The sequence below is a fragment of the Chelonoidis abingdonii genome, chromosome 16 (genome assembly GCF_003597395.2).
Source record: "Chelonoidis abingdonii isolate Lonesome George chromosome 16, CheloAbing_2.0, whole genome shotgun sequence".
Classification (NCBI taxonomy): Eukaryota; Metazoa; Chordata; order Testudines; family Testudinidae; genus Chelonoidis; species Chelonoidis abingdonii.
Window position 1 is genome coordinate 1,774,053 of NC_133784.1, and position 15,478 is coordinate 1,789,530.

Here is a 15,478-nt window from a genome sequence, read left to right on the forward strand (position 1 = left end):
CATTTCTATGTCCTCTCTGATCTGAAGAATATTTTACTTTAAGGGGGCCGCTATGGTTCTGGGTAGGAGACCCAGACTTCAGGTCAAGAACCCTCTACAATAAATACAGCAGAATCCAGATTATCCAATGATCTCAGGGGTCCCACCTGCAACATTCAACTAACAAAGGCTCTGACACTGCAAACATTTGAACAAATTAGTAACTTTATGCTGCGAGTAGAGCCCCTGAACTCATGCATGTATACAGGGTCAAGTCTCAAGGGAGCCAAGTAAGGTGGTATTGAAGCCTGCTTTCAGGGTCCAGGTCTGACTCTGCCAAAGGCAACAACAGTTAGGCCTGGAGCTATACAGAACTGAGTGCACAGGAAGTGCAGTCCTGTGATGTGCAGATGATATGTGGCACTGGAATTTCAGCTGGTTCTCAAGGGAAATTTCCAGTCTTTGGGTTGGAGTTTTGTTTAAGATGGATTGAGAGTGGAAGTTTTCCTGTACTTGCACTTGAGCAGACTGTCAACACCACATTCACTTCCCAAAGCAACACTGAAGAGAGTACAAAATAGTCTGAAATTAAGGGGCCACATGAGAAGAGGCAACATTTGACACTAATTTAGAAGCCTCAATCTCTGCTGGTGAAGGAGACCCTAGTGGGACTAATTGTACTTGTTAAGTGAAGATCTGTTGTAAATAGAAGAGGCCAACTGAAATGGTCAGTTGCAGGTCATAAATTTATAACTCATTTTGTGCTTTGCCCTTGTGGTATTTATCCAGAGCTGGTGTAACCACTAGGTGAACTAGGCGACCGCCTAGGGTACCAAGATTTGGGGGTGCCAAAAAGCAGTGCCCTTTTTTTTCTTTTCTTTTTTTTTTTTTTTTTACACTACAGTGGAGTCACATCTTACACGGGGGTTAGGTTCTAAAGTCACCACGTAAGAGGAAAATCACATATAGTGAAAATTACCATAAAGTACAGTATACACAGTACACACTAGAACAGGGGTCCTCAACCCACCGAACGCGTGCCAAAGGTGGCACGCAAGCCGATTTTTCTTTAACGGCAGGTTGCAGGTCCTGGCTGCTGCTGAGCCTGCTGCCAACCTGAGGTTCTGTTCACTCAGCTGGCAGCGGGCTGAGCAGGGCCGGCAGTGAGTCGGCTCCTGCCAGCTGGGGTCCCAGCTGCCAGCCCTGCTCAGCCCGCTCAGGTCCCAGCCAGCTCCACTCAGCCTCCTACCGGCCTGGGTCAACAGTCTGGGGTTCCGTTCACCCAGGGTTCTGTACGCCGCCTGGGGTTCTGTTCACTCAGGCCAGCAGGAGGCTGAGCGGATCCAGCAGCTGGGACCCCGGCTAGCAGTGGGCTGAGTGGGGCTGGCGGTCGGGACCCCGGCTGGCAGGAGCCAGCAGATGGAACCCCAGACCAACAGCGAGATAAGCAGCTCAGCCCACTGCTGGGCTGGGGTCCTAGCCGTCGGCCCTACTCAGCCCACTGATGATCTGGGGTTTCAGCTGCCGGCTCCTTGCCAGCCAGGGTCTCGGCCACCGGTCCCGCTCAGCCTCCTGCCGGCCTGGGTGAATGAGAGGAAGCTATGTGGAGTCGCTAGCTGGGACCCTGGCTGGCAGCTGAGTGAACGGAACCCCAGGCCCACAGCCTGCCATTAAAAAAAAAATTGGCCCACATGCTGTAGATTGAGGACCCCTGTTCTAGTGTATACTGTACTTTATGGTAATTTTCACCATACGCGATTTTTCCTCTTAGCACTGACCTTAGAACCTAACCCCCGCGTAAGATGTGACGCCACTGCATTCATTTTCGAATATGGGGGGGGGGGGGGGCGCGGCAAAGTGGAAGTTTTGCACCGGCCCTGTATTTATCATGCAGTGGAAAATAAAGGTGAGCAAGTGCCGATTGTGACCATGCTGTTTAGGGGCATTGAGATTTTAGCAGACCACATTCAGTGAGAAAGGCAATTGTTTCATCCGGAAAATAAGTGAGATTAGGCTTCAGTCTGAACTTAAATGTGTTGTGAGCAAAGGCATCAAAACAATCTTGTACATCTCTTCATGTTCCATAATCTTTAAAAAGCAATTTTATAAGCCTAAGTACATAAACAATGATTTTACCCTAGATTTTATTACCAAATGGTAATTTTACATTAGATTTCATTATCAAGACATTTCAAAATACGGCAGTTATTTAATGAATGCAGTATGATTGGAAATATTCTAAATCCAACGACCATTGTATGAGGCTTCAGCTGTTACATTTCCTTCCTGTATCCTTTGTGAAATTTCTGAAGGGATAAGGTTACAGAGGCTGGTGAGGAAGGTGGTGGAAGTCAAATAAAAAGTCCAACAGATGCAGAACAAGATATATAGTGTGTCATAAAATATATTAGCAAATGATCATTTAAACCTCCAAAATATTATAGAGTGTGAGGAGAAAATACATATTCTGCCTGTGAAGTTATTAAACATTTTGAATGAGTTGAACACAAAGTTTAGAGGGGGAAAATTTGCCTGACCCCTTCACAAAAAATAAATCACTAACAATATATTTTGCAAAAAACAGTTTTTCACACAGATGTTCTGTTGACTATAGTGATATAAACACTATTTAATATATTTAATACTAGTCATTTTATAAAGGTGTAGCTTAAAAAGTAAAGGCCCTCAAAGACATTTTTCACCCTAGCATTTTGGAATAAACATATTAAAGAATTTTGCCTCTAGCTACATATAACATTCTAGTATGATACGGTATGTGAATTTACAACCAGTACACAATACATATTTATATAATGAAATGCCAGAAATTAAGGCTAGCTATAATTTTCAGAGTAAGTTATGCTTATCAAAAATGTTACAAAATTTAAATCAAAACATGCATTTCTCAATTATATTTACCGTCAATTTAAACTGTCTGCATTAACAAGCTAAAAGTTCAGCATCCAAGATTTCAACCAAGCCCAATTAAAATTCTACATTAATTTATAATCAGTTCCTTCACATGCATCAACACTGTTCCCATGAAATGAACAATATATGTTCACCAGTCAGATGTCTGATGCAAGCTAGCAAAATTAAACAAAAATAAAAACTTTTACAAAGACACTAAAAGATCACATTTCAAACGACAGAAAGCCAACATTATTTTACAAATTTAACTTTGGCATACCAATGTACAGTTTATAATACTGTGTTGATATGACTCAAATTCTAAACCTCTGAGTGTGTTTTTCTTTAATACAGTTACATTCCCACCAGCTACATGATAAACATTTCAGATTTTTCTTCCCACTGCAAATCAGTCAAGTAAATAACCTACAGTACACCTATGAAACTGAAAAATAAAAATCGTTAACACGTTACTATGCAGCAAAAAAACCAACCCAAACACACACATATATTTAAAGTAGTTTGTCTACATATTCAACTTAAATCCTTCCATGAAATAAATTGACTAAAACAAAAATTTCAAAACACTTCTATTCAGATCAGATTTCGGCATTTAGTTTATAATATGAACAGCCACTTCCACTTCTCTGATGGAGTTTCAAATGAACAGACTTTGGATAAGAACAGAAGGATCCACCTACCCAGTCCAAGTATGTTAGAGAAACAATGTGCAGAGTGCACATTATGTTCTGAAAATACATTCTACAGTTTGTAGAAGTAAACACCTCTAATGTGTAAGGAAAATAATAACTTGTGCATTTTAAAGTTAGCAGTTTTCCACCTTTACATATTTTAGTGCAAAATATTTTAGGGTGAGGACTTATGACAAAAATGGCAATAGCAGCAAGATTTTTTTTCTTTTTTTTCTTTTTTTTTACAGTAACATCCATGCTAAGAAGGTTTTTTTAATAACAATAAGTCTATCCTATTGCAAAGATTAATATATGTAAGTGTTTCAGGCACTGGATTAATGAAACTAGCACCCCATTTCATCATGGATTTTAATAGACAAAACATGTAATGGAGGTTTGGTTGCTTTAGTTATGATGCCAGAAGATTTTAAAAAAAAAACTTAAAGGCATACGCTGTAACTAAATATGTTGAACATAAGATTCTTTTTCTTATAATTCAACAGTATGTTTTGAAGAAATAGTTTCTGCCCTAGTTATGAATGACCTGCTCAATGACACAAAACTTTTAACCTCTTTACAGAAGTTTCAGTTATGAAATTCTGTGGTGGAGAAATCAGACAGTTAAAAAAAGAAATAATAATATTACATCATTTACATGATGATTTATGTAATAGTTTCTTTTTTGTGACCTTTATATCTAATATTTTAAGCTTATTTTTTTAATGTCATAGTAGATAACATTTTCTGAGACTGATTAATAAAAAGAAATTCTTCTTGAAATATCTGAAGGATGACATCGTATTACCATTACAGACTAATGTCTGTTCTTCTATTCAGTTTTCTCCAGTCAGAAACAAAAAGGAAAAATCTTGACAATGACACTGTTGATTGTCTCCACTAAAACTTAAAAGCATTGAGGTCCTCTGATGTAATTTGTAGATTCTACCAAGGCAGAAGCCAAAGATATGAGAATTCCAAATAGGAAAATTGACAGAAGTTCCTAGAGTTACGATCCAGTGGAGTGCACGCTAGGGATTGGATAGAATTTGGAAATCCGGTTCTGTGTTGAAGGGTTAAGGCATTCGGACTCTCCAGTCATTTTAAAGAAAACTTCCTGTTCTTGAAGTTTCCTAGCAAATTCCTCTTCCAGTGTCTAAAAACAATAGATTAACAAAGGTGTATATGGTGAAGTGCAAAGAAATCCACTATATCAACGTGTTATTTGCCCAACCTTCATGCAACACACCACAAAAAATCATGCACTAATATCAAACTGAGCATTCAGAGGCTTTATAGTCTACCACTTAGGTTGGTTTGCATCCGTAGGACAGTTCGCCTACAGATATGTTAAAGGGTCCAATTTATTTTTTACACACACGCACATGCATGTGCACACACTCTAGGAGATGTTAAAAGGTGGATTGCAAGCCTCTCCTGTCTGCCTCCCTTGTATCTATTGTGGCTTCTAGATAAGATGATGCTCTACTGAATTTTTTGTACATTAGTTTCACTACAGTAATTCCTCACTTAATGTTGTAGTTGTGTTCCTGAAAAATGTGACTTTAAGCAAAACAATGTTAAGCGAATCCAATTTCCCCATAAGAATTAATGTAAATAGGGAGAGTTGGGTTCCAGAGAAATTTTTTTCACCAGACAAAAAACTATCATATAGATATACACACAGTATACATTTTAAACAAACAATTTAATACTGTTCATAGCTATGATGATTGTGAAGCTTGGCTGAGGTTGTCATAAACAGATAGCTAAGGGTTAATGTTTCTTTTACCTGTAAAGGGTTAACAAAGGGAACCAAACACCTGACCAGAGGACCAATCAGGAAACCGGATTTTTAAAAAAGCTCAGGGAGGAATTGTTTGGGTGTCTGTGTTTTTGTCTGTTTCTTCAGGAAACCGGATTTTAAAAGCTCATGAGGGAATGTGTTGGGTGTGGTCTTTTGTCTGATCTCTCGGCTATGAAGAGGTGATTCTTTTCTTTCTTCAAGTTCTAATCTTCAGTTTTCCAAGTTGAGTACAAAAGATAGAATAAACAATTAGGCTTTTATTGTTTTTGGTATTTACATGTGTTGTAGTTGCTGAATGTTTAAATTGTATTTTCTTTTTGATAAGGCTGTTTATTCATTTTCTCTTTAAGAAATTTTTGGGGGACCCCCCTTGGTATATTTGGGGGTCCAACCTTGATATAGAAGAACATTTTTTGTCTTTTCTTTCTTTTATATAAAGCTTTTCTTTTTAAAACCTGTTGGATTTTCTTTTCTAGTGTGAGCGTTCTAGGGGATAGAAATCCCTTCCGGATTTACAGTCTTCTCTTCAAGGAAAAGACTGGGAGGGGAAAAAGAAGGAGGGGGGAAGGGTAGATTGCCCTCTCTGTTTTGTGATTCAAGGAGTTTTAATTACAGTAATCTCCAGGGATACCCATGGAGGGGAAGCCTGGGTAGAAGTAAAAGAGAAGACATGGGGAGGAGGGTTATTTCCCTTTGTGGTAAGACTCAGGGCATCTGAGTCTTGGGGTCCCCCAGGGAAGGTTTTGGGGAGACCAGAGTGAGCCAAACACTGGAAATTTTTGGCTGGTGGCAGCGCTATCAGATCCAAGCTGGTAATTAAGCTTGGAGGTTTCATGCAGGCACCCACATTTTGGGCTCTAAGGTTCAGAATTAGGAATTATGCTTATGATAGAGGTGGTGAAGTCAGAGGGTGGAAGAGGGTGAGAGATTTCCCAGGGAATGCCTTGCTGCTAAAATGAACTAGCACTTGGCTGAGCCTTCAAGGGTTAACACATTGTTAATGTAGCCTCTCACACAAGGGGAGACAGCACAGCAGACAGAGACAGACACACACTTTGTGTGTGGCAGAGAGAGAAATGCACACTGCCCCTTTAAGTAAGCTGACCCACTCTTAAGTGCATTGTCTTGGATCAGGAAGTTTGAAACAGAAGCTGCTGCCCCAGGCTCTCTCTCTCTCTCCCCATCTGTGTTCCCACCCTGCTCTATATGGAGAAGAAGGGGTAAGTGGGGTGCAAAAGCAGGGGGGATGGAGACACCCTGACATTAGCTCCCCCTTCCTTCCCCTCCTGCACAGCAAGCAGGAGGCTTGGGGAGCAGCTCTGAGGCAGAGGGCAGGAGGAGCACATGGCAGTGGTGGGAGGGACAGCTGCAACTGCTAGCTGCTGGATGGCTGCAGCACAGGGAACTTAGGGGAGCTGATGGGGGGCTGCTGGTCCACCCTGGTTACAAGCCCCCACCAGCTAGCTGCAACAGGCTGCTCTTCCTGCAAGTAGTGGACAAAGCAGGTGGCTGCCAAAGGATGTTAGACGGGAGCATTGCACAACTTTAAATGAGCATGTTCCCTAATTGATCAGCATTGTAACAACAAAACAACTTTAACAGGGATGACTTTAAGTGAGGAGTTTATCTTCTGGACCCGTCTTTTGCTTATAAACTGTCCTGGGTTACCTTTTTTCTTGGTCTTAGCTTCTCTCTCCATTCCTTCAGTTCTAGGCTATGCTCTTCATCTAACTCTTTTAGTTTCTGAGTCTCATGTTCAACCAGTAGATGGCATTTTTCATTCTGAAAACAACATAGATAATCCTTAAATAAAATGAATTCAGATCAGACAATCAACCATTTGTACAGTAACATGTTGCCCTAATTCTTTTAAAACAGCTTACACTGTATAATGTGATGTGAATTATTATAACAACGCATTCTTATCAAGAGCTGATGTTTCCAACAGAACCAATGGTTTTGTGTTATAAAATATGGCATAATCAGAAATATTGTGAAATATATTTCAGTGGCGTAGAAGATAAAGTCACTCAATACTGTATGTGTGTTATTGGCTAATCTATTCAGTGTCATGCAGTGCATGCTCTGTCTAGTCAAGGCAGTTTGTACGATTCAGTTTAAGAGCTTAATTACGTTAGAAAGTTATGCTTGCAACCATTTCAGTTCTTGATTCTAGTAGTTGAGGCTGACTGACAAGTCAAAGGGGATATGTCTTCATGGAGGGAACCTCAGTTTACCACTATAAAGAGGTAAAGAGCAACAAATCATCATCATCTTGCTCCTAAAGACAGCTGGGGGCCAAATTATCCCCTGCTACAGCTCAGAGCAACCTTAGGGCAGCTCTAACTTACACCCAGCAGAAATGGCCTCCAAAATGGTCTGTTCCTTCAGTTGGGGCTCATTGACGCGCATCAGTTCTGTGGCCATACCCATTTCCACAGGATGCTGTGAAAGAGAGTGGTGTAGCACCAGCTTCCTTGGCTCTATGTCCCTGGGGGATTTCCCATTGCAAGGGGAATAATCGGCTGGTAACTTAACTCCTGTTTTAAATCTGCCTTATGTCACTGGAGCAGAAGAAAACAGACTTAATGGGGAACAGGATCTGGCTCATGGTGTGCAGCAGTTGGTTTTACAACATACATGTCATGAAAGGACCAAAAACTGAGGCCTGCATTACTGAAAAGAGGAGGTTACTCACCTTGTGCAGTAACTGACGTTCTTCGAGATGAGTGTCCCTGTGGGTGCTCCACTCTAGGTGTCGGTGCGCCCCTGCACCTTTGATCGGAGATTTTTTGCAGCAGTACTCGTAGCGGCCACGCATGCTTAGAACCTGTCACTCATTCTGAGTATATCACTAGTGAGCATGCACAGCTGGTACCCTCAGTTCCTTCTCTACAACGGAGGCTACCCCAACTCTGAAGTAGAGGGGGGGAGGAGGGTGGGTAGTGGAGCACCCACAGGGACACTCATCTAGAAGAACGTCAGTTACTGCACAAGGTGAGTAACCTCCTCTTCTCCTTCGAGAAATGTCCCTGTGGGTGCTCCACTCTAGGTGACTTCAAAGCAGTGTATCTCAAGGAGGTAGGGACTTCGGATCTGGCAGGAATGCCGTAGACAATACTGCCCTGCCTAAATCGAGTGTCAGAGAGAGGGCCTTGAGTAAGGGCATAGTGATTAACGAATGTGTGTGGGAGGACCAGGTGGCCGCCCTACAAATGTCAGACAAGGGTACTTTGTGTACGAAGGCTACAGAGGTAGATACAGATCTAGTGGAATGTGTCCTGATCAGTGCTGGAGGTGTAATGTTCTTTAACTGATAACAGAGACGTATGCAGTCAGAGATCCATTTCGAAAGCCTCTGGGTAGAGATAGCCATGCCTTTGGAATGGCCCGCGATGGAGACAAAGAGTCTGAGAGTTTCTGAAGGGTTTGGTTCTGTCCAGATAAAAGGATAAGGCCCTATGCACATCAATTGTGTGCATTGTGACCTTGAAGGAGTTTGCATTAGGTTTCGGAAAGAAAGTTGGTAGGTGTATTGGTTCGTTGAGGTGAAAAGAAGCATGAACTTTTGGAAGGAATTTTGGGTGTAATCGTAGAGTAACTTTGTCCTTGAAGAAGAGCGTATATGGTGGATCTGCCATAAGGGCTGCTATCTCGCCTGCCCGTCTGGCAGAGGTAATGGCCACCAAAAAAGCTGTTTTCCATCGAGAGGTGCAAAAGGGAGCAGGTGGCTAAGGGCTCAAAGGGTTGATGAGTTAAACAGGACAATACTAGGTGAAGATCCCATGGAGGGGGTAGGTGGCTTAATGTCTGGATTATAGGGTTTGGAGTCCCTTCAGGAAACGCTTGGTGATGGGATGAGCGAAAACCGAGGTATTGTCAACTGTACGATGAAAGGTTGTGATGGCAGCTAAGTGGACTCTAATGGAGCTGAATGACAGGCCGGATTGCTTTAATGTCCAATAGATAATCGAGTATGCAGGGAAGAGGTGCAGAGGTAGGAGACAGTTGTTTTGGTTGAGCACCATTTTGTGAATCGTTTCCACTTTCGGAGGTAGGTGGTACGGGTGGATTGCGTTCTGCTGTGTAGAAGTACCCTCTGTACTTGGTCGGAACAGTCTAGTTTCTCGTTGGAGAACCATGCAGGTACAAGCTTTGAGGTGAAGCATGGAGAGATTGGGGTGAAGAAGCCGGCCGTGCTGCTGTGATAAGAGGTTGGGATGAGAGGCAGGGAGATCGGTGGTTGAATTGACATTCTGGTGAGGAATGGGAACCACGGTTGTCTCGGCCATGAAGGTGCGATCAAGATTATCCTGGCACGATCCGTTCGTATCTTCGTGAGGACCCTGTTGAGCAATGGTATTGGGGAAAAGCATAAACGAAGGGCCGGTGCCAGGAGATCATGAATGCGTCCCTAGGAGTGTTTGCCCAGTCCCGCCCTGGAGCAGAAATTGAGGCATTTCGTGTTTTTCGGGGTTGCGAAGAGATCTATGGTTGGGTGACCCAAGTGCAAAAATATGTTGAGAATGATTCTGTTGTCTATCTCCCATTCGTGCTCCGAAGGAAAACGTCTGCTTAGCTCGTCGGCAGTGGTGTTCAGCACGCCTGGGATGTAAGCAGCTGATATCTGGATGTGGTTCGCAAGGCACCAATTCCAGAGTTTCATGGCCTCTGAACAAAGAGAGTGGGAACGAGCCCCCCCTTGTCTGTTGACGTAGAACATGCAGGCAATGTTGTCTGTCATTATGCGTACATGCTGATTCTTGATTAGTGGGAGGAAGCAACGGCAAGCATTCCAGATAGCTCGAAGTTCTAGAACGTTTATGTGTAGGGAGGTCTCGGAGTGAGACCATAGCCCGTGGACTGTTTGGTGAGAGATATGGGCCCCCAGCCGGTGAGGGATGCATCGGTCGTCATCATCACAGTTGGTGGAGTCTGGAGGAAGGGGACTCCAGAACAGAGGTTGTCGGGGACTGTCCACCATATGAAAGAGTCCTTGACCCGGTAAGGTATGGTTAATTGTTTGTTTATTGAGTGCACGTTGGTTTGTAAACCGTGGCCAGCCAAGCTTGGAAGCACCTCATGTGGAGACGTGCATTCTGGACCACGAAAGTGCACGAGGACATGTGCCCCAGTAGTTGGAGGCAGTCTCGGGCGGCGACCCGAGGGCTGCTGTGAAGCCTTGTAGCCAGCAGTTTTATGGTATTGAATCGGTCGGGTGGAAGGGATGCCCATCCGGTTCTGGAGTCGAGGCTCGCTCCTATAAAGTCCAGGCGTTGGGTAGGACTTAATGTGGATTTGTTTTCGTTTATTTGCAGGCCCAGGGATTGAAAGCACTCGATGGTGATTTTTGTGAAGTGGAAGGCCTCGGCGTATGTGGAGGCCTTGAGGAGGCAATCGTCTAGGTAAGGAAATATTATAACTCCTTTTTCCTGAGGTAGGCCGTGACTACCGCTAGGAGCTTGGAGAAAACTCGAGGGGCAGTGGAAAGGCCAAATGGTAGAACTCTGTATTGGTAATGCGTTGAGCCAAGGGTAAAACGAAGAAAACGTCTGTGGGCTGGGTGGATAGTGACGTGAAAATAGGCGTCTTGTAGGTCGAGGGCTGAAAACCAATCGCCCTGCTCCAGGGCTGGAATTATGGTGGTGAGAGTAACCATCTTGAACTTTTGCTTCTTGACGAATTTGTTGAGCCTCCTGAGGTCGAGGATCGGTCGCCATCCTCCAGTTTTTTTTGTGTTAGGAAATAAGGGGAGTAGAATCCTTTCCCCTTGTGGCATTCGGGCACGAGTTCGATAGCACCAGGTGAAGGAGATGTTGTACTTCTTGCTGGAGGTGTGGCTCGTGAAGGTGTCCCTGAAGAGGGATGGGGAGGGTTGGTGGGTGGGGGAGGTAAGGAGAGGAAGGGGATGGAATACCCGTTGTGATGACCTCTAGAACCCACTTGTCGGTGGTAATATTTCTGCCATTGGTGTAAAAATGGCTGTAGACGGTGTCCAAAGATAGTTGTGGCAGTGCATACGCTGGAGTTGGGGCGACGTTTACGAGACCCTCGACCAAAGGTTCAAATTTGCTTATTATTTTGAGGAAGTTGGGGCATCCCGGAAGAATTGGGGCGACGCCGCTGGTATCTGGACCTCTGGCGTTGGTGTGTTGTTGTTGATCCTGAGATCTCGGGAAATGCTGAGTATATGAGGGGTAGCGCGGACGGTGGTAAGGTTGATATCTGTACTGTCGCCTTCTGTTTGTAGGGGTTTGGATACCTAAGGACCGAAGAGTTGCCCTTGAGTCCTTCATTGAGTGGAGCACCTCATTAGTGGTGGAAGCAAAGAGTTTGTCACCATCAAAAGGGAGATCCTCTATGGTGCTCTGAACCTCGTGAGGAAAGAGAGAAGAGGAAAGCCATGAACCTCGGCGCATGACCACCGCTGTAGCGGTGGATCTTGCTGCAGTATTGGCTGAATCCAGAGCTGCTTGGAGAGCCGTGCGGGATATGATTTGGCCCTCGGAAACTAAAGCTGTAAACTGTTGTTTCTTGTTGTCTGGATGTGTTCAATAAAGTCCATGAACTTGTTATAGTTTCTATGGTCGTACTTTGCTAGAATTGCGGTATAATTGGCAATTTGAAATTGTAACGTTGAAGAGGCATATACCTTACGACCCAGCAGGTCTAGGCGTTTGCCTTCTTTGTTGGCTGGGGTATGGCGGAAATACTGTTGTTTGTTTCTCTGATTGGCTGCGTCCACTACCAATGAGTTTGGGTGCAGGATGTGAGAAAAGGAATTCAGAGCCCTTCGAGGGAATGAAGTATTTACGGTCTACTTGCTTGTTTGCAGGTAGGCTGGCTTGTGGCTGGAGTCTGCCAGATGGATTTAGCAGGTTCCAGAAGGGCCGGATTAATTGGTAATGCCAGTCTGGATGACGAAGATGGTTGCAGGATGTCCGTTAACTCATGTTGTTGGTCAGGTACTTCCTCCAGATTGATTCTAAGCTCACTGGCAACCCTTTTAAAGAGATCTTGGAATTTCGAAAAATCGTCTGATGGCGGGGGAGGGGAAGGAAGTAAAGCCTCCTCAGGTATTGGATCAGTTGGTACGTCAGGTAATACTGGATCAGGAGCTGGAGTTAATTGATCCTGAGGATGGGAGGGTGCCTGCCAAGTGAGTCATAGGATTTGACGTTCGCGTCTAGTCTGAGTAGGATAGCGGACGTGCTGCCGAGGGAAAGATGGCCAGGGAGCCCAATACTGCCATGGTGATGGAAAAGGCATAGGTGGTGCCATCCAGGGGTTAACACACCAGGAGGCGGGATCTTGAGGGTGGTTTGGGACAATTTTCCTGTGTCCGCGGGTGACAGGACTCTGAGAGTAGAATTCAGATTGTACTGGAACATCACCCTGTAGTTCAGACTCCTCCTCACTGGAGGAAGGCTGCTCGGACCCTGAATCATTTGTCAGGGAGAAGCCATCCCTAAGAAAGGGCGAATGCAGTGAAGGTGATACTAAGAGGTTACTTGAGTGGGTAAACTGCAGAGCTGGGGCAGCCGAAGGCGAAGCCTGATAGAAATCCTGTGAGGGAACCCAGGCTGACACCGGAGTTCTTAATCTTGGCTCCATGCCAAGTAGTGTTGGTAATGCTGGTGCTGCAGGCAGTGTTGCGCTATTAATAGCAGGCTGCGGTGCCTCATGGGGGGCCTGAGTTGTCGGTGCCGCATTCATCGCGGTGCCGATAGGTGCCATAATCGAGGCAGGCAACTGAAAGCCTGTCGCCTCGGCACCAGAGCCTTGCGCTGCCGCCGAAAGCACAGGCAGGTTTAGCGCGGTACCGGAGGAGCACACCTCGTCGAAAGTACTCGGGGGGGCGGGGGAGGAGCACCAGTAAGGAGACTGTGGATCTGACCGGAGAAGGTTTGTCTGTAAGGTTTTGTTTAGATTTTGAGTGCTCTCGTTTAGTGCTTTCTTCAGTTTCTTTGAAGTGTTAGAGCTGTGTCTGTGAGCGGAGGCAGAATCCGCACCAGGGTCTGAGGCGGACTGCAGAGATTTCTGAAGCAAAATGAGTTTGAACTTTAACTCCCTATCCTTCCTTGCTCTGGAACTTAGTTTAGTGCAGTGAGTACATTTTTAGGGAATATGAGCCTCCCCCAAGCATTTTATACACTGTGAGTGTCCATCAGAGAGAGGGATAGCGTCCTTACAGGAGGAGCAGCGCTTAAAGCCTGTGGAGCCAGGTATATTTGAAGCGGCTGAGAGAACAAGAAATTTTTTTTTTTTCTTTTAAATAGTAGAAAAAATGGTAGGTAACGCTAACTAACAACTAATTAACAGGAAAAAAACTGTCTAACTACAGGTATTTTAAGATGGGGAAAGAAATCTTAAGGAGTCTGCTGAGCTCCATCTCAAGCCGGGGGCGGTAGAGAAGGAACTGAGGGTACCGGCCCCGCATGCTCACTAGTGATATACTCAGAGTGAGTGACAGGTTCTAAGCATGCGTGGCTGCTACGAGTACTGCTGCAAAAAATTTCCGATCAAAGGCGCAGGGGCGCACTGACACCTAGAGTGGAGCACCCACAGGGACATCTCTCGAAGGAGAACTTAGTTATGTTCCAGAACTGCAGAGGTAATCAGCAACCTGCCCTTTGCAAGACAGACCTCATTGCACGTAGTACTATAAACCTGCTCTTATGGCAAGGTACTGACATCACTCAGAGCAACTGAAAATTCAACTAACAGAAGATGGAGCTGCCTTTCTCTTTTGAATACTGATTTAAAAAACAAAACAAAAAACAAAAAAAAAACATTAAAAAGAAATGTTGCCAAAGGAAAGTAGCAGTTAAAACAAAGGTTGGTAAGCACTCTACAAGGTTAATATTCCCTTACGGTTCATAGTGTGTGTGTGTGCGTGTGTGCGTGCGCGCACAAATCTCTATCATTAACTGAGTTATGGATATGAATCAGGAGTACAATATGCAGTATCCCTTAGAAAAGGACCTCATTCATTTCTATATGGATGGGTAATTACGTAAGAAAAACATCATTAAAACATTTTCCTAATCAATAAATTCAGAATTTGCTCAGTTTGTATTGATTAACTTGACTCTCTTCATACACTGCTTATTTTATGCCCTATATGTTTAACCTGTAATTGGTGCAGTTCTCTGATGTTTGCTTCACACTGCAACTGAAGGTCCCGCATTTGATTTTCATGTTTTTGATGCTGAGCCAACCTCTCATTTTTCTGCCTCTTTTCTTCTTGAGTAGCAAACTAAAATTAAAAACAAAGAGTAGGTGATTGATACTGTAGTACCTAATGCAGGTATATATCACAAATGACTTTTCCAGGGTTGTAAAGAACATAATGTATTTACAGTATAACTGGACAGAACAACATTACAAGATTAAAGTCATCAGTGCAATTTCCTAATTTTCACTGCTTGAATTTTCCAATATACCCTTAACAGGCTCCTCCCCGCCATCTCTTCTCTGTCATGTCACTTCTCCATCTTTGTTCAAATCCCTCCCTAAAACTCACTTCTTCTATGAGGCCCCTAAAATATGTCAATTATAGTTATTATTGGCTCAAACTCATCTAGTGTAAACCACAAAGCTCTGTGGACTTTAATGGAGCAAATGGATTTAAACCACTTTAGAATCTGGCTCTATATTTAAAAAAAAAAAAATTAAACATTCAATACATGCATAAGCCATACATGAGTAATCCTTGCTTTTCACCTAATATACTTTCACTCACTGCATCGAATCTAAGCCCTCGATCCTTCAAAAAATTTATGCATGTGCTTAACTTTACGCACTCAGTAGTCAGACTGACTTCAATGGGATCACTTAATAATAAAATAAATAATAATAATAGGAGATATACCAATCTCCTAGAACTGGAAGGGACCTTGAAAGGTCATCTAGTCCAGCCCCCTGCCTTCACTAGCAGGACCAAGTACTGATTTTTGCCCCAGATCTCTAAGTGGCCCCCTCAAGGATTTAACTCACAACCTGGGTTTAGCAGGCCAATGCTCAAACCACTGAGCTATCCCTCCCCCCCTCACTGTATGTAAAGTTAAGCATATGTTAAGGCTCTGGATGA

At 43.9% G+C, this 15,478-nt stretch overlaps 1 protein-coding gene across 5 annotated transcripts in view; it reads right to left on the minus strand.

Annotated features, from left to right (window-relative positions):
* Nucleotides 1-2,095: 2,095 nt before the first annotated feature.
* Nucleotides 2,096-15,478, minus strand: part of SLK (STE20 like kinase) — an 87,377-nt gene continuing 73,994 nt past the window's right edge. For 4 of the 5 annotated variants that reach the window (XM_032786111.2, XM_032786109.2, XM_032786110.2 and 1 more), the window contains 3 exons: nucleotides 14,519-14,644; nucleotides 7,054-7,167; nucleotides 2,096-4,734 (listed from right to left, as the gene is read on the minus strand). In XM_032786111.2, the coding sequence (XP_032642002.1) occupies nucleotides 4,588-4,734; nucleotides 7,054-7,167; nucleotides 14,519-14,644 (387 nt within the window). In that variant the 3' untranslated portion in view covers nucleotides 2,096-4,587. The remainder of the gene's footprint in view (nucleotides 4,735-7,053; nucleotides 7,168-14,518; nucleotides 14,645-15,478) is intronic. The other variant, XM_032786113.2, reaches the window with a different exon arrangement.